The sequence below is a fragment of the Jaculus jaculus genome, chromosome 13 (assembly GCF_020740685.1).
Source record: "Jaculus jaculus isolate mJacJac1 chromosome 13, mJacJac1.mat.Y.cur, whole genome shotgun sequence".
NCBI classification, from domain to species: Eukaryota; Metazoa; Chordata; class Mammalia; order Rodentia; family Dipodidae; genus Jaculus; species Jaculus jaculus.
The window spans coordinates 23659322-23684096 of record NC_059114.1 but is presented as its reverse complement, the minus strand read 5'-3'; the positions used below and the strand labels follow the sequence as shown (position 1 = coordinate 23684096).

The 24775-nt window shown below is 41.2% G+C and overlaps 1 protein-coding gene across 1 annotated transcript in view; it reads left to right on the top strand.

Annotated features, from left to right (window-relative positions):
• The window catches only part of Tmem116 (transmembrane protein 116), a 78706-nt gene extending 54699 nt beyond the window's left edge, over window positions 1-24007 (top strand). The window contains exons 6-11 of the mRNA XM_045132375.1: window positions 11598-11647; window positions 15161-15244; window positions 15802-15940; window positions 18822-18966; window positions 21224-21297; window positions 23630-24007. Coding sequence (XP_044988310.1) covers window positions 11598-11647; window positions 15161-15244; window positions 15802-15940; window positions 18822-18966; window positions 21224-21297; window positions 23630-23836 — 699 coding nt within the window. The 3' untranslated portion in view covers window positions 23837-24007. The remainder of the gene's footprint in view (window positions 1-11597; window positions 11648-15160; window positions 15245-15801; window positions 15941-18821; window positions 18967-21223; window positions 21298-23629) is intronic.
• The last annotated feature ends 768 nt before the right edge of the window (window positions 24008-24775 follow it).

The window sequence follows — 24775 nt, the reverse complement described above, 5'->3', positions numbered from 1 at the left end:
CTTGTGCATCTGGTGTATGTGGGTCCTGGAGAATTGAACTGGGATCCATTGGCTTTGCAGGCAAATGCCTTAACTGCTAAGTCATCTCTCCAGCCCCTATTTTACAATTTTTTTTTTAATTTTTATTAACATTTTCCATGATTATAAAATATATCCCATGGTAATTCCCTCCCTCCCCACCCCCACACTTTCCCCTTTGAAATTCCATTCTCAATCATATTACCTCCTCATTACAATCATTGTAATTACATATATACAATATCAACCTATTAAGTATCCTCCTCCCTTCCTTTCTCCACCCTTTATGTCACCTTTTCAACTTACTGGCCTCTGCTACTAAGTATTTTCATTCTCACACAGAAGCCCAGTCATCTGTAGCTAGGATCCCCATATGAGAGAGAACATGTGGCGCTTGGCTTTCTGGGCCTGGGTTACCTGACTTAGTATAATACTTTCCAGGTCCATCCATTTTTCTGCAAATTTCATAACTTCATTTTTCTTTACCGCTGAGTAGAACTCCATTGTATAAATGTACCACATCTTCATTATCCACTCATCTGTTGAGGGACATCTAGGCTGGTTCCATTTCCCAGCTATTATAAATTGAGCAGCAATAAACATGGTTGAGCATGTACTTCTAAGGAAATGAGATGAGTCCTTTGGATATATGCCTAGGAGTGCTATAGCTGGGTCATATGGTAGATCAATCTCTAGCTGCTTTAGGAACCTCCACACTGTTTTCCACAATGGCTGAACCAGATTGCATTCCCACCAGCAGTGCAGAAGGGTTCCTTTTTTTCCACATCCCCGCCAACATTTATGATCATTTGTTTTCATGATGGTGGCCAATCTGACAGGAGTGAGATGGAATCTCAATGTAGTTTTAATCTGCATTTCCCTGATGACTAGTGACGTAGAACATTTTTTTAGGTGCTTATATGCCATTCGTATTTCTTCCTTTGAGAACTCTCTATTTAGCTCCTTAGCCCATTTTTTGATTGGCTTGTTTGATTCCTTATTAGTTAACTTTTTGAGTTCTTTGTATATCCTAGATATTAATCCTCTATCAGATATATAGCTGGCGAAGATTTTTTCCCATTCTGTAGGTTGCCTCTTTGCTTTTTTCACTGTGTCCTTTGCGGTGCAAAATCTTTGTAATTTCATTAGGTCCCAGTGGTTAATCTGTGGTTTTATTGCCTGAGCAATTGGGGTTGTATTCAGAAAGTCTTTGCCAAGACCAATATGTTGAAGGGTTTCCCCTACTTTTTCCTCTAGCAGTTTCAAAGTTTCCGGTCTGATGTGAAGGTCTTTATCCATTTGGACTTAATTCTTGAGCATGGCGAGGGAGAAGAATCTATTTTCATCCTTCTGCAGATATTTATCCAGTTTTCAAAACACCATTTGCTGAAGAGGCTGTCTCTTCTCCAATGAGTATTTTTGGCATTTTTATCGAATATCAGGTGGCTATAGCTACTTGGGCTTACATCTGGGTCCTCTATTCTGTTCCACTGATCTACATGTCTGTTTTTGTGCCAGTACCATGCTGTTTTTGTTACTATGGCTCTGTAGTATAGGTTAAAATCAGGTATGGTGATACCACCAGCCTCTTTTTTGTTGCTCAGTATTATTTTAGATATTCAAGGTTTTTTATGATTCCAAATGAATTTTTGGATTGTTTTTTCTATTTCCATGAAGAAAGCCTTTGGAATTTTGATAGGGATTGCATTAAATGTGTAGATTGCTTTAGGTAAGATTGCCATTTTCACGATATTGATTCTTCCAAGCCAGGAACAAGGGATGTTTCTCCACTTTCTAGTGTCTTCTGCAATTTCTCGCTTGAGTGTTTTAAAGTTCTCATTGTATAGATTCTTTACTTCCTTGGTTAGGTTTATTCCAAGGTATTTTATTTTTTTTGATGCAATTGTGAATGGGAGTGATTCTCTGATTTCATCCTCTGTGTGTTTGTTGTTAGCATATACAAAGGCTACTGATTTCTGTGTATTTATTTTGTATCCTGCTACATTGCTGTAGGTTTTGATCAGCTCTAACAGCTTGCTAGTAGAGTCTTTAGGGTCCTTTATGTATAGAATCATGTCATCTGCAAATAATGATAACTTGATTTCTTCCTTTCCAATTTGTATCCCTTTTATGTGTGTCTCTTGCCTTATTGCTATGGCTAAGACTTCCAAAACTATATTAAATAGAAGTGGAGACAGTGGACACCCTTGTCTTGTTCCTGATTTTAGTGGAAAAGCTTCCAGTTTTTCCCCATTTAGTAATATGTTGGCTGTAGGCTTGTCATAAATAGCCTTTATTATATTGAGATATGTTCCTTCTATTCCCAGTCTCTGTAGGACTTTTATCATGAAGGGATGTTGGATTTTGTCAAATGCTTTCTCTGCATCTAATGAGATGATCATGTGATTTTTGTCCTTCAACCCATTTATGTAATGTATTACATTTATAGATTTGCGTATGTTGAACCATCCCTGCATCTCTGGGATAAAGCCTACTTGGTCAGGGTGAATGATCTTTTTGATATACTCTTGTATTCTGTTTGCCAATATTTTGTTGAGAATTTTTGCATCTATGTTCATGAGGGAGATTGGTCTGTAGTTTTCTTTTTTTGTTCTATCTTTGCCTGGTTTTGGTATCAGGGTGATGCTGGCCTCATAGAAGGAGTTTGGTATGATTCCTTCTTTTTCTATTTCCTGGAAAAGCTTAAGAAGCAATGGTGTTAGCTCCTCCTTAAAAGTCTGGTAAAATTCAGCAGTGAATCCATCCGGGCCTGGGCTTTTTTTAGTTGGGAGATTATTGATAACTGCTCGGATCTCCATGTTTGTTATAGGTCTATTTATGTGATTAATCTCATTTTGATTTAATTTAGGTAGGTCATATAGATCAAGGAAATCATCCATTTCTTTCAGATTTTCATACTTTGTGGAGTATATGCTTTTATAGTATGTCCCTATAATTTTTTGAATTTCTCTGGAATCTGTTGTGATGTTACCTTGTTCATCTCTGATTTTATTAATTTGTGTCTCTTCTCTCTTTCTTTTGGTCAGATTTGCTAAGGGTTTATCAATCTTGTTTATCCTTTCAAAGAACCAACTCTTTGTTTCATTAATTCTTTGGATTGTTCTTTTTGTTTCTATTTCATTAATTTCTGCCCTAATCTTTATTATTTCTTCCCGTCTACTACTTTTTGGTTTGCCTTGTTCTTCTTTTTCCAAGGCTTTAAGGCGAAGCATTAGGTCGTTTACTTGCGACCTTTCTAATTTCTTAATATAGGCACTTAAGGCTATAAATTTACCTCTTAGAACTGCCTTCATTGTGTCCCAGAGATTTTGGTATGTTGTGTTCTCATTATCATTTGACTCTATAAATTTTTTGATTTCCTTTTTGATTTCTTCATTGACCCACTCATCATTTAGTAGTGTATTGTTTAGTTTCCATGATTTTGTGTATGCTCTATAGCCTTTCTTGCTACTGATTTGTAGTTTAATTCCATCGTGGTCAAATAGAATGCAAGGAATTATTTCAATTTTCCTGAATTTGTTAAGATTTGCTTTGTGTCCTAACATATGGTCTATTTTAGAGAATGTTCCATGTGCTGCTGAAAAGAATGTATATTCTGCAGCCTTTGGATGAAATGTCCTGTATATATCTGTTAGGTCCATTCCTTCTATGACCTCATTTAGTCCAGATGCCTCTCTGTTTATTCTTTCCCTAGATGACCTGTCAATTGATGAGAGTGGGGTGTTAAAGTCACCCACCACCACTGTGTTTGGTGTTATCTGTGACCTTAGTTCTAATAGTGTTTGTTTGACGAATTTGGGAGCCCCCATGTTAGGTGCATATATGTTTAGGATTGTAATGTCCTCCTGTTGGAGTGTGCCCTTAATCAATATAAAGTGACCTTCCTTATCTTTCTTGACTAACGTCGGACTAAAGTCTACCCTGTCTGATATTAGGATAGCAACCCCTGCTTGTTTTCTAGGCCCATTTGCTTGAAACACCGTCTTCCAACCTTTCACCCTAAGATAATGTCTATCCTTTGTAGAAAGGTGAGTTTCTTGGAGACAACAAATTGTAGGATCCTGCTTTTTAACCCAGTCTGCAAATCTATGTCTTTTCGTTGGGGCATTGAGACCGTTGATATTAAGAGATATTATTGAAAGGTGTGTATTTATGTTTGCCATTTTTGTGTGTGTGTGTGTGTTTCTGGTTCTACCTGTGCTCTCTTCTGTTAACTGGTATTTGAGTATAGCTTGTTTTTTCTAGGTTCCTTATATGTGTGCTTTTCCTTTTGTTCAGCATGGAGGATTCTATCAAGTACTTTCTGTAGAGCTGGTTTTGTCTTCAGATACTCCTTTAACCTGCTTTTGTCATGGAATGTCTTTATTTCTCCATCTATTTGGATGGATAACTTTGCAGGATAAAGTAACCTTGGTTGACAGTTGTTATCTTTCAGAACTTGGAATATATCACTCCAAGCCCTTCTGGCTTTAAAAGTTTGTGTTGAATAATCTGCTGTAATCCTGATGGGCTTGCTTTTGTAGGTAACTTGATTTTTCTCTCTAACTGCTTTCAATATTTTTTCTTTGGTTTGTGTGTTTGGACGTTTGAGTATAATGTGGCGAGGAGAGTTTCTTTCTGGGTTTTGTCTGGCTGGGGTTCTAAAGGCTTCCTGTATCTGTATTGGCACCTCTTTCCCAATTTGGGGAAAATTTTCCTTTATGATTTTGTTGAAGATGCCTACTATGCCTCTGGAGTGGAGTTCTTCTCCTTCTACTATGCCCTGAATTCTTATATTGGATCTTTTCATAGTGTCCCGAATATCTTGAAATTCCCACTCATACTTTTCTATAAGTTTGTCTTTCTCTTTGTTGGACTGCATTAGGTCTGCCACCTGGTCTTCTAGCTTAGATATTCTGTCCTCTCCCTCATCCATCCTACTGGTGAGATTTTCTACAGAGTTTTTTATTTCATTAACTGTGTTCTTCATTGCTAGTAATTCTGACTGGTTTTTCTTTATTATTTCTATTTCTCTATTTATGTCTTGTATTGCTTTCTTTATTTCATTAAATTGGTGTCCTGCCTCTTCTTTGATTCCTTTGATTTCCTCTTTGATTTCCTCTTTGATTTCTTCTTTGATTGTTTTCATGTGTTCTTTGACCTCTTTGAACATATTTATAATTATTCTTTTGAACTCTTTCTCAGGCATTTCCTCTAACTCTTTCTCACTGGAGGACATTTCTGATGCATTAATACTTTTAGGTGGATTTATATCGTCTTGCTTTTTAGTGTTTCTTGTGTTATAATGTATATATTTTTGCATCTTGGATTAAGTTAATGCTTAGATTTTCTAGCTAGCTGTGTATTCTTAGCTGTATCAATTGATTTGATGTAATATATTTTCAGGGTAGGACCTTAAGGTATTAGGTGTGGCTCTTAAGACTCTCAGAGTACCTACAAAGATGTTCTTAGGGGTTGAGTTTCCCTGCTATAGGAGTATTCAAGCCGGCTGAGTGGAATAAAATACTGGTAGATTCTAAAATTTAACTAAACACTGTACACATTCAATCAAAAACAGCTCCGAGTATGTATGCAAGAGTAGTTATTATAATGACCAGATCCTCTATCAATAAAGAGGTTTAGATTTCTGGTCTGTTGAGGGATCCAAGTCAGCTTGTGACCAAGTGAGACCCTTCCCTGGTGCAATCCCAGTTACCTTGGGTGATTGTGGTCTCAGTCAAGTTGCTGCCTGGGTCGTCGGGCTGCTGTTCTGATTTCTGGAGCTGGGCACTTGCTTTTCCTACGGGGCAAACTGAGCCGCTGCTGCCGCCTCTGCTGCTGTTGTAGCTGCCACCCCCGGAGCCACCACCGCTGCTGAAGCTGCCGTTGCCGTGTCCACTGACGCTGCTCACCCCGAAGCCGTTGCTGCGGGATCTGCCGCTGCTGCCGCTCCTGGGTCCGCTGCTGCTGGGGCCACTGGTACCGGTGCTGGAGCCGCTGAAGTTGCTGCCGAATTCTGCTCCTGCTTGGGTCCCGCCGTCAGCCCAAGTTGGCGTGGCCGGTCCCGGGCCGCTACTGTGTTCGCTGGAGCTGGGCTCAGGCGGCGGGGGAGCGGAGGGAGCCGCGGCTGCTCTGGTTGTATCGCTTCTCCACGTGTGCTTTTACCTCGCGGTCTGCTCCTCCCTCCGTTGCTCGCTGCCGCTCTCCCCTCACGTTTCCCGAGTTGCGGAGAGCGCGGTGTGAGGGGAAAATCCCGCACCTGGCTTGTCCTGCGGCTCGAGCCGAGAGTCCGGCGGCTTCTGCCGCTCCGCGGCTGCGGCGGGTGGCCGAGCCGCCCCGGAGCTGCTGTTCCCGCCTGTGCAGGCTCTGGATGCTCTATAACTCTTCCACTTCTCCGCTGCTGCCTCAATTTCCTATACACCTCACTTTTTAGTAAAAGTGTGTATTTTGCTGAGTTTTTTTGGTCTTTTTCCCCCCTAGGCTACTTTGGCGTGGTACCTACGCTGCCATCTTAACCGGAAGTCTACAATTTTTTTAAAAATTAAAAAAAAATTTTTTTTTAATTTATTTGAGAGCGACAGACACAGAGAGAAAGACAGATAGAGGGAGAGAGAGAATGGGCGCGCCAGGGCTTCCAGCCTCTGCAAACGAACTCCAGATGTGTGCGCCCCCTTGTGCATCTGGCTAACGTGGGACCTGGGGAACCGAGCCTCGAACCGGGGTCCTTAGGCTTCACAGGCAAGCGCTTAACCGCTAAGCCATCTCTCCAGCCCAAATTTTAAAATTTTTATTAACATTTTCCATGATTATAAAAAAATATCCCATGGTAATTCCCTCCCTCCCCACCCCCACACTTTCCCCTTTGAAATTCCATTCTCCATCATATTACCTCCCCATTATAATCATTGTACTTACATATTACAATTTTTTTATATTTTATTTATTTATTTGAGAGAGAATAAAAGGCAGCAAGAGAGAGAGAGAAAGAGAGAGAGAATGAGCACAATAGGGCCACCAGCCACTGCAAACAAGCTCCAACCACTGCAAGCAAGCTCCAGATACATGCACCACCTTGTGCATCTGGCTTGACATGGGAACTGGGGAATTGAACCTTGGTCCTTTGGCTTTGGAAGCAAGCACCTTAACTGCTAAGCCATCTCTCCAGCCCCCAAAATATATTTTAGCCCGGCATGGTGGCGTACACCTTTAATCCCAGCACTCAGGAGGCAGAGGTAGAAGGATTGCTGTGAGTTTGAGGCCACCCTGAGACTCCATAGTGAATTCCAGGTCAGCCTGGGCTAGAGTGACACCCTACCTTGAAAAACAAAACAAAACAAACAAAAAATATATATATGAAAATGTTGGGCTGGAGAGATGGCTTAGTGGTTAAGCGCTTGCCTATGAAGCCTAAGGGCCCCGGTTTGAGGCTCAATTCCCCAGGACCCACGTAAGCCAGATACACAAGGTGGCACATGCATCTGGAGTTTGTTTGCAGTGGCTGGAGGCCCTGGCACACCCATTCTCTCTCTCTCTTTCTCCCTCCCTCCCTCTTTCTTTCTCTGTCGCTCTCAAATAAATAAATAAAAATAAACAAAAAAAATTTTTTTAAAGAAGAAAATGTTGAGGCTGGGGTTGCATTATTGAGAGGCCCTGACATGCTCAAATCTCTTTCTATCTACTTCTTTCTCTCTGTCTCTCTTTCTCAAATAAATGATATTTTAAAAGAAGAAAATGTCAGGTGTCTTTCTCTTACTACTCATCTGCGTGTTTCCTATCTAAGGGGTTTCTCTCTCAACCTGATTCTCCTAGGCTTCACAACTCATTGAATGGAGTTACCAATATGCATTGCCAAGCCCAGCCTTTTATGTTGGTTCTAGGGAGTCAAATTCTGTGGTGTTAGGCATGAGAGGCCCTTATGCTTAGGTGGCAAGTTCTCTTCCCCACCTAACCATTTCTCCAGCCCTTAATTTTGAATTCTCTCTTAAATTCACTAGCAAGATTTCTATGTAAACTATTAACAGTAAGGCTTTTATCAAAGATTTTTCTCAGTCAGGTATAAGCAAAAATTAAGGGATGGAGAGATGGCTCAGCAGTTAAAGGTGCTTGCTTGCAAAGCCTGATGGTTGGGTTTCATTCCCTTGTACCTATGTAAAACCAGATGAACAAAGTGGAACATGAATCTAGGATTTGTTCACAGTGGCAGGAGGCCCTGGCATACCCATTCTCATTCTGTCTCTCTTTTTCAAATAAATAAATATTGTTTAAATACAAATTAAGGGGGCTGGAGAGATGGCTTAGTGGGTAAGATGCATGCCTGAGAAACCTAAGGACCCAGGTTCCATTCTGCAGGTCCCACGTAAGCCAGATGCACATGGTGGCGCATGCGTCTGGAGTTTGTTTGTAGTGGCTAGAGGCCCTGGCGCACCCATTCTCTCTCTCTCTCTCTCTCTCTAATAAATAAGTAAATAAATATTTTTTTAAAAAAAGGGGGGGCTGGAGAGATGACCAAATTGTTCTTGCCTACAAAGACTGACAACTCAGGTTCATTTCCCCAGTACCCATGTATAGCCAGATGCACAAAGTAGCACACGTATCTGGAATTTGTTTGCAGTGGCAGGAGAACCCAGTGTGTACATTATCTCTCTCTCTTTCACCCTCTCTCTCCTTGCAAATAAATAAAAAATAAAAATATTAAAAAAAAAACAAATCACATAGAAGACAGCCATCTATAAAATAAAAAGAGAAGAAGAAAAGTAGGTAAAAAAGTAATGCATGATTTAGTCTGGGGAGGGATTAAATTCCATAAAGTTGCAGAAGATCCCAGGCCTGTGAACCCCACCTTTTAGTTTCTTATTTGAGTTAGCAAAGCACTGAAAACACAGTCTCGAAGAAGGGTAAAGTATGAATTATGAGGTTTATATTAGGGAGTGTTGGGATCAATAGAGTAGGCTAGCAGGAAACCCAAGCCAAAAAAGGGGTTGTCCCTCTTTCTAGCCAAACTGGAAGGGGGAGGGGAGATGGGGAAAGTCTACCTCACATAGGGAAATTCAGCACACAGATACACAAGCAAGGCAAAGCATGGGAGCCCAAACCAAAGGACACCATTCATAGGGGTCAGAAAAGACTAAGAGATACTGAAGGGGACGGGCTAGAGCGATGGCTTAGTGGTTAAAGGTGCTGACTTGCAAAGCCTGCCAGCCTGGGTTTGTTTTCCTACATCAAGCCAGATGCATAAAGTGGTGCATGCATCTGGAGTTAGGATACAGGGGCAAGAGGCTATACTGTACCCATCCTCTCTGTCTCTTTCTCTCTCAACTTGCAAATAAATACTTTTTAAAAAGAGATGGTAGCCAAGCATGGTGGCACACACCTCTAATCCCAGCACTAAGAAGGCAGAGGTGGGAGGATCACTGTGAGTTTAAGGCCAGCCTAGAACTAGAGTGAATTTCAGATCAGCCTGGGCTAGTGTGTGACCCTACCTCAAAAAAAAAAAAAAAAAAAAAGTCCCCAAATAGAGAGAGAGAGAGAGAGATAGTAAAAGACTCAGCTTAAAGAGAGATCATACATGTAGCAAAGCAAGGACACATCCAAGAACAAACTACATGTAGAAAGCAAGCAGGAAAATGTCCAAGCAGAAAAAGAAATTTCACATGTGGTTAGGCTCCTTTTATGTGGGTAAGACATCCAATTAGGATGAGCCTTGTCATTAGAATCAGGTGTGTAAGGGAGAGAGCTGTTTGGCTGGTGGACCCAAGAGGCTGACTCAGAAGGGGCCAGCCCACCCAGGTGTTCCAGGCTCTTGAAAACTGGAAGAAGTAGGAAGCACTGCTGCACTTTGCTTACAGCCATCTTAGATGAGACTGGGTCAGATGAGGGTTCTAATCTTGTCAGGGCAAGGAAGGTGGTATTTCCTTGGGCCTCTGTCCATGTCTAACTAAGCATAAAAATCCATCTTGCAGGCTGGAGAGATGGCTTAGCGGTTAAGCGCTTGCCTGTGAAGCCTAAGGACCCCGGTTTGAGGCTTGGTTCCCCAGGTCCCACGTTAGCCAGATGCACAAGGGGGCGCACGCGTCTGGAGTTCGTTTGCAGAGGCTGGAAGCCCTGGCCCATTCTCTCTCTCTCCCTCTAGCTGTCTTTCTCTCTGTGTCTGTCACTCTCAAATAAATAAATAAATAATTTTTAAAAAATCCATCTTGCTCTTATTCTCCTTCAAAACCTAATTTTTATGTATTTTCCTAAAGTCAACTTTAGCTGTCCTGCTTAAAAGCATTGCTAAAAAATAAATAAATAAATAAAAATAAATTTTAAAAAGCATTGTTCTTCCCAATTTAAATCTCTTTGGGTTGACCAGTGACAATTCTCTGATTAATTACTCACTTAATAGTTATTGATTGGTTAGAGGCATCCCAGAATATATTTCTACATATTTTTAAGTTTAATTTTTTTATTTTTATTTATATATATATTTTTTGAGATAGCAAGTGGGAGAGAGAGAGAGAGTTGGCATGCCAGGGCCTCAGCCACTGAAAACAAACTCCAGACACTTGCGCCACCTAGTGCTCATGTGCAACCTTGTGCTTGTGTCACCTTTGTGTGTCTGGCTTTTGTTGGATCTGGAGAGAGATTGAACATGGGTCCTTAGGCTTTGCAAGCAAGTGCCTTAACTGCTAAGCCATCTCTCCAGCCCAAAAGTTTAATTCTTTAATGTATTTTGTTCAAATTTCTTTTTGCTTGTTTTTCTCAAAGTAGGGCCTCTCTCTAGCCCCCACTGATGAGGAACTCACTCTGAAGCTCCAGGCTGGCCTGGAACTCCTCCTAACTCAGTCTCCTTAAAGGTGTACATCACCACACCCAGCTTTTGAAAAAATATATATATATTTTAGTTTTACTTACTTGAGAGAGAATGAGAAAAAGGTAGAGAGAAAAGATAGTGTGAATGGGCACACCAGGGTCTCTAGCCACTGCAAATGAACTCCAGATGCATGTGCCACTTTGTGCATCTGGCTTATGTGGGTATTGGGGAATTGAACCTAAGGTCCTTAGGCTTCACAGACAAGCACTATAACTGCTAAGCCATTTCTCCAGCCTTTTTTTGGTTTTTTGAGGTAGGGTTTCACTCTAGTCCAGGCTGGCCTGCAATTCACTATGTAGTATCAGGGTGACCTCAAACTCATGGTGATCCTCTTACCTCTGCCTACTGAGTACTGGGATTAGAGTGTGCCACCATGCCCGGCTCCTTGTGCGGCTTTTAAAAATTAAGTATTTTATTTATTTATTAGAGAGAGAGAGAGAGTGGGCACACCAGGGTCTCTAGCCACTGCAAATGAATTCGGGATGCATGCACCACTGTACATCTGGCTTTATATGGTTACTGTAGAATTGAACCTGGGTTCTCAGGCTTCACAGGCAAGTGCCTTAACTGCTAAGCTATCTCTCTAGCCCCCAAAAAATATTTTTAAAAAGTACTGGTTGACAAAAATAAAGTCGATCTTGGAAATCTTTTTGTTCAGTTGAGTGGTATTGATTGTAGTGTGTTTCACAGTGTCCTAAGGCATTATTCTTATTTACTCTTTTTATAGGTGATAGAGTATTCTTGTCAAAGTGGTCACATAGCCTTCATTTTGTCAAGGTAAGACTTGTTTTTCCTTCCTAAGAAAATGAAGAAGGGAACAGATGGTTCAGTGTTCTATTTCCATGTCATTCCTACATCCTCACAGAACCCACTGAGTAGGAAGTAATAATATGGGATCATGGCTTTCTTTTCCACACATGAACTAGGGAAGCAGTTTGATGGTACAGAGTTGAGCTTTAGTGCTGGAGAGATGGCTTAGAGGTTAAGCACTTGCCTGTGAAGCCTAAGGACCCCGGTTGGAGGCTCAATTCCCCAGGACCCACGTTAGCCAGATGCACAAGGGGGCGCACGTGTCTGGAGTTTGTTTGCAGTGGCTGGAGGCCCTGGTGTGCCCGTTCTCCCCCCCCCCCCCCCCGCCTCTTTCTCCGTCTGTCTGTGGCTTTCAAACAAATAAATAAAAAGTGACAGAGTTGAGCTTTAGACCCAATTCTGTTACCAGTTCTATGTCACCTTGAACAAAACCCTTCAACTCTTTGGACTTCTAATTTTTTTTTGTCAAGTGTTGTAATAGATGTTCTTTAAGTTTTTACCACTTTATAACAGGGATAATATTATAAATGTGAGAATGGGCCTGGACCTCATCCAAAGTGGTGGTCATATTAGGGTTGATTTTGGACTTTGTAACTTTTGCTCCTAAATCTCTTACAAGAGTCTGGCTATATTTAGCTGAATAAATACCTTTCTTTTTTAAAAAATTTATTTATTTATTTCTTTATTTGAGAGAGATAAAGAAGTGGATAGAAAAGGAGAGAATGGGCACACTAGGGCCTCTAGCCACTGCAAATGAACTCCAGACGCATGTGCCATCTTGTACATCTAGCATTATGTAGGTACTAGGGAACCAAACTTGGATCCTTAGGCTTTGCAGGCAAGCGCCTTAACTGCTGAGACATCCCTCCAGCCCTCTACTTAGATTTTTGTTTTGTTTTTCGAGGTAGGGTCTCACTCTAGCCCAGGCTGACCTGGAATTCACTCTGTATTCTCAGGGTGGCCTCGAATTCATGGTGATCCTCCTACCTCTGCCTCCTGAGTGTTGGGATTAAAGGCGTGAGCTACCATGCCTGGCTTGATTTTCATCTTTCTATTTCATTTATTTATTTATCTTGTTTTTTCGTGTTAGGGTCTCACTCTAGCCCAGACTGACCTGGAATTCACTATGTAATAGGCTTAGATTTTCATGTTACCATAATGCCAAAGATCTCATAAACTTAGGATTCAACCTAGGTATAAAATCCATTTCTTTTTTATTTTTATTTATTTACTTGAGAGAGAAAGAAGGAGAAAAATATTTTTTAAAAAAGAAGAAGAAGAAGAAGGGGCTGGGGTGATGGCTTAGCAGTTAAGGCACTTGCCTGCAAAGCCAAAGGATCCCAGTTCGGTTCTCCAGGACCCACGTAAGCCAGATGCACAAGGAGGCACATGGATCTGGAGTTTGTTTACAGTGGCTGAAGGCCCTGGCGTGCCCATTCTCTCTCTCTGTCTCTGCCTCTTTCTCTGTACCAAATAAATAAATAAAATATATTTTTTTATAAAAAGGAGAGAGAGGGCTGGAGAGATGGCTTAGCGGTTAAGCGCTTGCCTATGAAGCCTAAGGACCCCGGTTCGAGGCTCGGTTCCCCAGGTCCCACGTTAGCCAGATGCACAAGGGGGCGCATGCGTCTGGAGTTCGTTTGCAGTGGCTGGAAACCCTGGCGCGCCCATCCTCTCTCTCTCCCTCTATCTGTCTTTCTCCCTGTGTCTGTCACTCTCAAATAAATAAATAACTAATGAACAAAAAATATATTTAAAAAAAATAAAAATAAAAATAAAAGGGAGAGAGAGAAAAAATGGGTACACCAGGGCCTCCAGTCATTGCAAATGAATTCCAGACACATATGCCACTTGGTGCATCTCTGGCTTATGTGGGTCCTGGGTAGTTGAACCTGGGTTCCTTTGACTTTGCAGGCAAGCACCTTAACCACTATGCCATCTCTCCAGCCCCTGATTTTATATATATATTTATTTATTTGTGTATGTATGTGTGTGTGTGTGTGAGAGAGAGGGGGGGGCACACCAGAGCCTCCAGCCACTGCAAACAAACTCCAGATGCATGTGCCATCTTGTGCATCTGCCTTATGTGGGTAGTCCTGGGGAATTGAAACAAGGTCCTTTGGCTTTGCAGGCAAATGCCTTAGTCACCAAGCCATCTCCGCAGCCCTGTTTTTTGGGTTTTTTTGTTCTTTGGTTTTTTGAGGGAGGGTCTCACTGTAGCCCAGGAAGACCTGGAATTCACTATGTAATAGGCTTAGATTATCATGTTACCAAGTCAAAGATCTCAGGAAACTTAGGGTTCAACCTAGATATAAAATCCATTTCTTTTAAAGCCAGGCATGGTGGCACACGCCTTTAATCCTAGTACTTGGGAGGCAGAGGTAGGAAGATTGCCATGAGTTTGAGGCCACTCTGGGACTACATAGTTAATTTCAGGTCAGCCTGGATCAGAAGGAGACCATACCTCAAAAAAAAAAACAAAAAAAAAATCCATTCTTTTATTTTATTTATTTATTCAAAAGAGAAAGAGAGAGAGTGTGTGGGCACACCAGGGTCTCCAACAACTGCAAACAAACTCCAGAGACATGTGCCATTTGGTGCATCTGGCTTATGTGTGTACTGGGTAATCAAACCTGGGTTTCTTTGGCTTTGCAGGCAGGCACCTTAACTGCTAAGCCATCTCTCCAGCTCCTGTTTTTTGTTTTTTGAGATAGGGTCTTGCTCTAGCTCAGGCTGACCTGGAATTTACTATGTAATCTCAGAGTGGCCTCAAACTCATGGTAATCCCCTTACCTCTGACTCCTAAATGCTGGGATTAAAGGTGTGCACCACAATGCCTGGCCTAAAATCCATTTCTTTTTTAAAAATTTATTTATTTATTTATTTATTTATTTATGTAAGACAGACAGACAGAGAGAGAGAGAGGCGTTCTAAGGCCTCCAGTCACTGTAAACAAACTCCAGAGGCATGCACCACCTTGTGCATCTGGCTTATGTGGTACCTGGAGAATCATGAGTCCTTAGGCTTCACAGGCAAGCACCTTAACGGCTAAGCCATCTCTCTAGCCCCTAAAATCCATTTCTTATAGTACTTCCCAGTAACTGGAAAATAAGGGTACTTACGTTATTCAAGAATTTAAAAATAAATCTGTGTGTGTGCATACATACACCCACACATATGCTAATGTGTGTGAGTGTGGGTGCATGGGTGACACAGCATGCCTGGCCCAGAGTAACCTTCCCAGCTTGCCTTAGGAGTGCTGGGATTACAAATGTACAATATTGCATCCAGCTTTAACTGGGTTCTAAGTATCCAAACTGAGGTCCTCATACTTGTGAACAAGTGTTTTATCCACTAAGCCATCTCTGCAGCCCAAAATGTATTTCTTGAAAAATTAAATGTGGGATAAAAGGAGAATATTTTGCAAAGGGGAAAGCACAGGAAAAAATCCAAATAGGATAATGAATTTTTTTCTCGAAGCTTAATACCTCTGCTAGTGATGACACCTGTATTTTGTCTGGGAAATGCCAGTGAATGTTTCCACAACTTCAGCCAGAGCCACAGGTAAGGAAGGACCAAATCTGCCATTTTCCTCATATTTATTTTTAAAATACTTTTATGTTTTTATTTGCAAGGAGAGAAAGAATTGGTACACCAGGGTGTCTAGCTGCTGCAAACAAACTATAGATGCATGCACCACTCTGTGCATCTGGCTTTATGTGGGTACTGAGGAATCAAACCCCCAGTCATTAGATTTTAAAGGCAAATGCCTTCACCACTGAGCCATCTCTCCAGCCCCACAAATCTACCATTTTTATCACAGACTATCTCTTTTCTTTTCTATAATATAGTTAAGTAAAAAGGGGGGAAAAAACTTTCTATATGTCTTCTAGCCAAGATACTTTTTTTGAAAATGGACTATAGAACAAGGATAAGTGAAGGCTAAAAATATACAAGTAAAAATATAGCACAAAGTAACAAGGTAATTTGCTTGGAGAAGGAACAAGATGTTATGAGCAAGAGTCAGAAAAATGGCAAGTGAGGTTACATACTCACTAACTTTGACACCCTGAATGATTGTCTTGTTTTCTGCCTCTACTAGTATTCCATTGTCTTCCCAGGTGTATCCTAATGCACTCACCTTCATCAGCCATGACTGAATTCCTGCCTTCGACCAATACATCTGTCTGCAGCACACTTTATTTTTATTGTATCACCATTTTCCTGATCAGCTTTTTACTCAGCCTCCTCACAATTATGGTATGGTACCACCCTGTCCATTTCAGAAAGAGCAGGGCCTGGAGGAGAGAGAACAGTATTTCTAGAGCCTGAGAAAAATATAACAGAGAAGTATTGTTTGTGGTCCTAGGACTAAGAGAGTGGCCAAGAGATGTTGACAATGTAATTACCATCTCTATTCTTTTGGACTTCCTAAAATCAAACAATGAATGGAAAAAGAGCTTGTATTAATTATGTGAAAATTATGCTTACTCTAAGGCCAGTATGTTTCATTGATCCTCATAAAGGAACAGAATGGAGAATTTGTGATTCAAGTTTATCCTTTATTCAGATGACCTTCTAGGACATAGATATGTGCTCTGATTTAATTTTCCAGATAATGGCCAGATGTGATGGCATATGCCTTTAATCCCAGCACTCAGGAGGCGGAAGTAGGAGGATCACTGTGATTTTGAGGCCAGCCTGAGACTACATAGTGAATTCCAGGTCAGCCTGGGCTACAGTGAGACCCTACCTCAAACCACCCCCTCCAAAAAATTAATTTTATAATGAAAGCATGTTGTTGATTGTTTTTTGTCTTTAAGTGTGGATTTATGCTATGCCTAACTGGAGTCAAGTGCTCCTACAATTACCATTCCTCATCACAAGAATGGCGTGAAATTAAAATAATCAACTGAGGCTAGAGAGATGGCTTAGCAGTTTGTTAAAGGTGCTTGCATGTAAAGCCTGATGACCTAGGTTCACTTCCCCAGTACCCACATAAAGCCAGATGCATAAAGTGGTGCATGCGTCTAAAGTTTGTTTGCAGTGGCAAGAGGCCCTGGTATGCCCATACTTATCCTTTGTCTGCCCCCCTCAAATAAATAAATACGTCTAAATTTAAAAAAAAATAATCAAACAACTGAGAGTAAGTTATGTATATATAACTGCTTAGTGCAACACAGGAAGTAAATGTGTCATTTATTTGCCATATCTTCCTACTTTTCAGTATCATTTCCTCCTCTCTCGTTTCTATACTTCAGAAAAAGAAACTATCCACCTACAGACCAAATTTACCCTGAAGTATTGCTTTTGCCAGCACTTGTGAACCAGATGTTATTATCATGACTATGCCTTGATTGTTCCAAAGTCATTTGTAGGGCTGGAGAGATAACTCAGTGGTTAAAGGCACTTGCTTATCAGCCTGACAGTCCAGGTTCAATTTCTCAGTACCCATATTAAGCCAGATATACAAAGTGACACATGTATCTGGTGTTCATTTGCAGTGGCAGGAAACACAGCATGTCCATACTTTTCCCCCCTGTTTCTCTCTTTTAAGTAAATAAATAAATAAATGAAAATACTTTAAAAATGATTTTAGCCAGGCATGGTGATGCACACCTTTAATGCCAGCACTTGGGAAGCAGAGGTAGGAGGAACACAGTGAGTTTGAGGCCACCCTGAGACTACATAGTGAATTTTAATCTAGTTAGAGGATTGAGGAGATTTCTCAGTGGTTAGGCATTGTTTTGTAAAGCCTGATGGCTGGGGTTCAATGACCTACACACCCACATGCAAAAAACATGGCATTAGCGTCTGATGTTCACAAAAGGTCCTGGTACACCCATATGTACACATGTGCAAATAAATAATTTTTTAAAAATCGGCAGGTGTGGTGGCACATGCCTTTAATCCTAGCACTCAGGAGGCAGAGGTAGAAGGATCACTGTGAGCTGGAGGCCAGCCTAGGACAACAGCATGAGCTCCAGGTCAGTGTGAGCTAGAGTGAGACCCTACCTCGGAAAAAAAAAATTTTTTTTAAAGATAATCTAAACTGGGCATGGTGGTACACGCCTTTAATCCCAGCAGTAGGGAAGCTAAGGTAGGAGGATCACTGTGAGTTCAAGGCCAGCCTGGAACTACAGAGTGAATTCCAGGTCAGCTTGGACTAGATAGAGTAAGACCCTACCTCAGAAAAAGAGCTGAACCTACTTTTAACTTTGGTGTAGGATGAGGATGTAGCTAAGCAGTATAGTGCTTATCTAGCATGCACAGATCTGTGCATTTGATTCTCAGCATTGCAAGAAAGCAACAAAAAAACAAACTTTCTTGTTTTATTTTTATTTACTTATTTATTTGACAGAGAAAGAGGGGGAGAGAGAGAGAGAGAATGGGTGAGTCAGGGCCTCCAGCCACTGCAAATGAACTCCAGATGCATGTACCCCCTTGTGCATCTGGCTAACATGAGTCCTGGGGAATCGAACCTAGGTCCTTTGGCTTTGCAGGCAAACACCTCAACTGCTAAGCCATCCCTCCAGCCCACTTTCTTGTTTTACATCCTGTATATATTGTGATTTGCTAGGGGTGGGGGATGGCTGAAAAGTTGATAAAATGTTTATATACTAAACATGATAACCAAAGGTTTAGGTGTAGGGACATAGGGCAGTTGGTAAAAGTCCTAGATTTAATCTCCAGCACCAAATAAAGCTGACATGGCCACACATGCCTATAATTTCAGCATTTGGGAGATGAAGACAGGAAGATCAAGGTCATCTCCTGCTATATATTGAATTCAAGGCCTGCCTAGGCTATATAAGACCCTGTCTCAAAAAAAAAAAAAAAAAAAAGCAGCAGAAGAAGAAGCTTGACTACTATCTGTCCATTTTCCCCATGATTTTAAGACTCAAACCCAAATGGGCAGGCTTTGTAAGCAAGCATCTTTAACAACTGATCCATCTCTCCATTCTTCCCTAATGAGTTGGGTCTAAGTTGACTGAATAATTCTTAGAAGAATTACCTCATCTTGATAGTAAAGGCAGGAGAATGTCTTTCTTCCCCTGAGATGTTTGGAGAATGATCCGTCTTAAATTATGGGGACATTTACTGCCTTCTGTAGACTGCTCACTACTACACTTGTGTTTAGGTCTTACTCATTCGTGCCCACACAATGTATAAGAAGTTTATGAAATCGACTTGCTTTCTGGGGAGTGAACAGTGGACACTGATTCACATCGTAGATCAGCGAGTACGTTTCTTCCCAGTGGCCTTCTTATGCTGCTGGGGCCCAGGTTGGTATCTTAATAACAAAAGTTGGGCAGTGAAGATGGCACCTGTTGGGTTAATCAAACAAAATGATCCTACCAAGATGATGTCTGCACATTCCTGTTGAGTATATAAAATTTGTATTAGCCTCACTCATAGTTCCAGTTTTCCCCAATCCCTCAATTTTTTTTCTTCTTGCATTTTAGAAGTTAAAATACTTAAGCATGAGGGCAGGAGAGATGGCTTAGTGGCTAAGGTGCTTGCTTGCAAAGCCTAAGGACCCAGGTTTGATTCCCCAGTACCCACATAAACCAGATGCACAAGGTGGCACATGCATTTGGAGGTCATTTGAAGTGGTTAGAAGCCCTGGCATGCCCATTTTCTGTCTATTTTTCTCTCTCAAATAAATAAATAAAATATAAAATATAAAAAAATTAAAAGATAACTAGGCACTGGACATGGTGGCACATGCCTTTAAATCCCAGCACTAGGGAGGCAGAGGTAGGATTGCTGTGAGTTTAAGGTTACCCTGAGACTACCTAGTGAATTCTGGGTCAGCCTAAACCCTACCTCGAAAAACCATATTTATTTATTTACTTACTTACTTAATTATTATTTTGGTTTTTCGAGGTAAGGTCTTGCTGTAGCCCAGGCTGACCTGGAATTCACTAGGTAGCCTCAGGGTGGCCTCGAACTCACGGTGATCCTCCTACCTCTGCTTCCCAAGTGCTGGGATTAAAGGCATATGCCACCATGCCTGGCAAAAAAAAAACATTTAAAAAAACATAATTATGCATGATATGAAACCTAATGAGAACGAGAAAATGTCCTGACAAAAAAAAATATTAACACCAACTCTTCCTACTACATAAGAGAATAGTCTGAGTCAGATTGATAATGTTTATCAAAGAGTTTAGGAAATTCTGACATGTTGTGACATAGAAATTATTCTCTTCCTATCATGTGTCTTGTCACCATAATCTTCCAGGCGTGGCAGCGCACGCCTTTAATCCCAGCATTCAGGAGGCAGAGATAGGAGGATTGCCAAGAGTTCAAGGCCAACCTGAGATTACATAGTGAATTCCAGGTCACCTGAGCCAGAGTGAGACCCTACCTTGAAAAAAAAAAAAAAAATCACCATAATCTGCAATTGTTTTCATTTTGAGTTTCTTTTTTTTTTGTTTTTGTTTTTAGGGTAGGGTCTTGCACTAGCCCAGGCTGACTTAGAATTTACTATGTAGTGTCAGGCTGGCTTCGAACCCACGATTCTCCTATCTCACCTTCCACATGCTGGGATTAAAGGTGTGCTCCACCATATCTGGGAGAGAGAGAGAGAATATGAATGAGAATGGGTGCACCAGGGTTCTAGTGACTGAAACAAACTCCAGACATGTGAGTCACTTTGTGCATCTAGCTTTATTTGGGTAATGGGGAATCAACTCTAGTCATTAGGCTTTATGGACAAGTGTCTTTTAACTGCTGAGCCATTTCTCCAGCCCTCGTTTTGGTTTTTTTGAGACAGAGTCTCACAATGTATCCCAAGTATGTGGCATCCCATGTTGCAATCAGGTTTGCATTGCTGGCAGAAATTACCCAACCAAGAGCAGATTGTGGGAAAGAAAAAGGGTTTATTTTGGTTTATATAGGCTCCAGGGGGAAGCTCCATGATGGCAGGGGAAAATGATGGCATGAGCAGAGGGTGGACATTACCTCCTGGCTAACATCAAGTGGACAACAGGAACAGGAGAGTGTGCCAAACACTGGCTTGGGGAAACTGGCTATAATACCCATAATCCTACCCCCAAAATACACTGTCTCTAGGAGGTGTTAATTCCCAAATCTCCATCAGCTGGGAACCTAGCATTCAGAACACCTAAGTTTATGGAGGACACCTGTCTCAAACCACCACAACTCACATAGCTACATAATCTGCAAATTTTAATCCATAAAGTCTAGAAGTCTGAGGCCAAAGGCCCAGTCATTTATTATGCTGGTTAACCTCATTCCTGCTTTTTTTTTGGAGAGGGGGTAGGGTCTCACTCTAGCCCAAGATGACCTGGAATTCACTGTGTCTTCTCAAAGTGACCTTGAACTCACAGCGATCCTTCTACCTCAGCCTCCCAAGTGCTGGGATTAAAGGTGTGTGCCACCACGACCAGCCATCACTACTGCTTTTCAGTACGCCTATAACTTCCATTCTAACAATGCTCAGGCATGTAGACTAAGCAACTTTGTGTGTTGGGCAGTGAGGAATAACAAGATTTATATGTTGTGTATTCACAGCTGTAATTCTTATGATCATACAGCTGACCAAGCCACAGGACACCAAGCTACACATGGCCTTCTATGTGCTCCAGGTAACACCTTCAAATTCTAGAATCTCTCTTCTCATACCTTTGTATCCTATTCTTTTCATCTGCCATTACAGAGTAAACATAATTTTCCCCCAGGCCATTCATTTCAACATTGAAAAAGAGAATATGTATTACTATTATTATTTATTTTAAAATATATTTATTTATTTATTTATTTATTTGAAAGAGAGAGAGAATGAGGAAAAAGTAAATAGGAGAGAGAGTGGGCATGGCAGGACCTTCAGCCACTACAAACTCCAAACATCTGCACCACCTTGCATATCTGGCTTACATGGGTACTGAGAAATCAAACTTGGGTTCTTAGGCTTCGGAGGCAAGTGCCTTAATCACTAAGCCATCTCTCCAGTCCTACTACTATTTTTTAAGATATATTTTACTTTTATTTATTTATTTGAGAGAGGGAGATTGGGAGGGGGAGAAGGAGAGAGAGAAAATAGGCACACCAGGACCTCAAACCACTGCAAACAAACTCCAGAAGTATATGCTACCTTGTGCATCTGGCTTATGTGGGTCCTGGGGAGTTAAACCTGGGTCCTTTGCTTTGCAAGCAAAAATGCCTTAACCACTAAACCATCTCTCCAGCCCATACTATTATTCTTTTAAAAATATTTTTATAGCAAGGTGTGGTGGCACATGCTTTTAATCCTAGCACTAGTGAGGCAAAGGTAGGAGGATTGCTGTGAGTTTGAGGCCAGCCTGGGACTACAAAATAAATTCCAGTTAGCCTGGGATAGAGTGAGACACTGTCTCAAAAAACCAAAACCAGGGCAGGAGGGATGGATTAGTGGTTAACACATTTGCCTACAAAGCCAAAGGACTCCGGTTCAATTCCCCAGGACCCACATTAACCAGATGCACAAGGGGTACACATGTTTGGAGTTTGTTTGCAGTGGCTGGAGGCCCTGTGTATCCATTCCCTCTCTCTCTGTCAAATAAATAAATATTTAAAAAATAAAATAAAGGAAGACATCAAAAGATGAAAATTTAAAAAAGAAAAACTAAAACCCAAAAATTATATATATATATATATATATATGATATAGTGAGTGGTTATGGGCACACCAGGGCTTCCTGTTACTGCAAATGAAGTCCATATGCATGTGTTACTTTATATGTCTTTATATGGTTCCTAGGGAGGCTTTCAGGTTTTATAGGAGAACATGTTAACAGGCATGGTGACACACACCTTTAATCCCAGCACTCAGCAAGCTGTGACTAGATAGTGAATTCCAGGTCAGCCTGGGCTAAAGTGAGACCCTACCTCGAAAAACCAAAAATAGAATGAGAAAGAAGGTGTATTACTTGTGCTTAGTTAGGATATAAAATCTTCCTCAGTGGCTGGAGAGATGGGTTAGTGGTTAAGGTAGTTGTCTGCGAAGGCTAAGGACTAAAGTTTGATTCCCTAGTACCCATGTAAGCCAGATGTGCAAGGTAGTGCATGCATCTGAATATTGTCTACAGCGGCTGGAGGCCACAGCAGACCCATTCTCTCTCTCTCTTTCTGCCTCTTTCTCAAATAAATAAATAAAATACATATATCTAAAAAAAAAAAAACTCCTAGCTGGGTGTAGTGGCCCATGCCTTTCATCCCAGCACTAGGGAGGCAGAGGTAGGAGGATCGCCATGAATTCGAGGCCACCCTGAGACTACCGAGTGAATTCCAGGTCAGCCTGAGCTAAAGTGAGACCCTACCTCGAAAATAAAAAGAAAAGGGGGGAAAAAAACTCCTGAAAAAAAAATTTTCTTCAGAGGCAAGATAGATGTCTTAGTAAAAAACACATTATGTTATACTCTGGAGCATAGCATCTTTGGTCAACTTTGTTTTACTGATGTTAAAGAGATAGGCAGTACAAAAACAAAGTCTACCAGGGTGTATTCTTGTGGAATACTGGGAGAGATGATTCTGTCCAATCCAGAGCGAATCGAATGGCATAAATTATTTGTAGTGTAGTGGTGGGGGAATGAAATAATTCTCTCCCTTCTGTCTTTATCAGATTGAGGAAAACTTTTGGACTTGCTTTATTGATTAGGACAATTTTTTTCTGAGAAGTAGGCCAATGAAGACAAATATTGAAACCAGTTACTTATCCTTATGCATATACTAAGACATATAAGTAACCCTCAGCCATTCATGGCAAAGTAAAATGGGAAGAGTGAGTTCAGGAAGAGCTAGAAAAATATAAAAAGCAAATGATAATAGATCTTGGTGTTGAAGCCTAGGTCATGTTATTACTGCTTTATAAATAAGATTCAGGGGATTAGTCCTGGAACTGCGCACCTGGAGCTGGGTGCCATCACCCTTCATTTCCTGCAGGCTCTAACAGCAGCATCCCAGGGTCTTCTCAACTGTGGAGTATATGGCTGGACACAGTACAAGTTTCACCAACTAAAGCAATCATCTCGTCGTGATGCAGATACTCAGACACCACTGTTATGCTCACAGAAGAGAGCATATAACAGGGGCTTCGATCCATGGAGGTCTACCCTTGAATTTGATGCCAACTCTTCCACCGTTCTTTGAAACTTTGGAACTGGAACATCCAGAAATGAGATATTTTCCATGAGTGGATTGGGAAGGACTTGGGGAACCACATCCTCCATCTCACTACACTCTAGGCTGCTGAACTGAAAGGGAATATAATGTCATGGTTAGTAGCTAGTCTAGGAGGATGGGAAGGATCTCCCAGTTATTTTTGGTGAGGGAGATAAAGCCACTTTTCATCCAAGAAGATCATTACTTGGATAAATACTAAATTCATCTACAGCTCCTCTAGAAAAAAATAAATTTCAGGTTAACTTTTATGTGTGTGTGTGTATGTGTGTGTGTGTTTTACAGACTATTCATAATTTCAAGGGAAGTAGGAAGATATGCAACAACTTGTTGGTGTCTGACCACTGCTCTTGTACTCTCGCCTTTCACTGTCTGAGTGTCTGGTCACTGAGCTATATATATTTTATTTGCTTGTGTGTTTTTTGCGTGTAATGCAGTGGATATATGGCATATGCACATGTATGTACCCTTGTGGCACCCATATGCCTGCCTGCAGAGTGGGTTGCTCACCTGTAGTCAGGGTTGCTTGCTTGCAGTGGCCAGAGTGGAATATTGGGTGTCCCAATATTGTTGCTCTTTGGCCTGGCCTTGTTTTGAGCCAGAATCTCCTTTTACTGATTCCTGAGCTTGCAAGGCTCCAGTAACTCTTAGGTTTCTGCTCTCCTGCAGGACTGGGGTTACAGTCATGTGTGGCCACGCCCAGCTCTTTCATGTGGAATGTGAAGATTTAAACTCAGGCAGTCTCCAGCCCTTGTACTTACACAGGAAACACATAACTACTGAGCCCTATAGCCCTAGTTTTTTTTTTAAATATTTTTTAAATTATATAATATATATATATATATATATATAATACTGTATCTTCACTGAAAGGTTAATTTAAAAAGAGGTAAATTTAGAGCTGAGTAT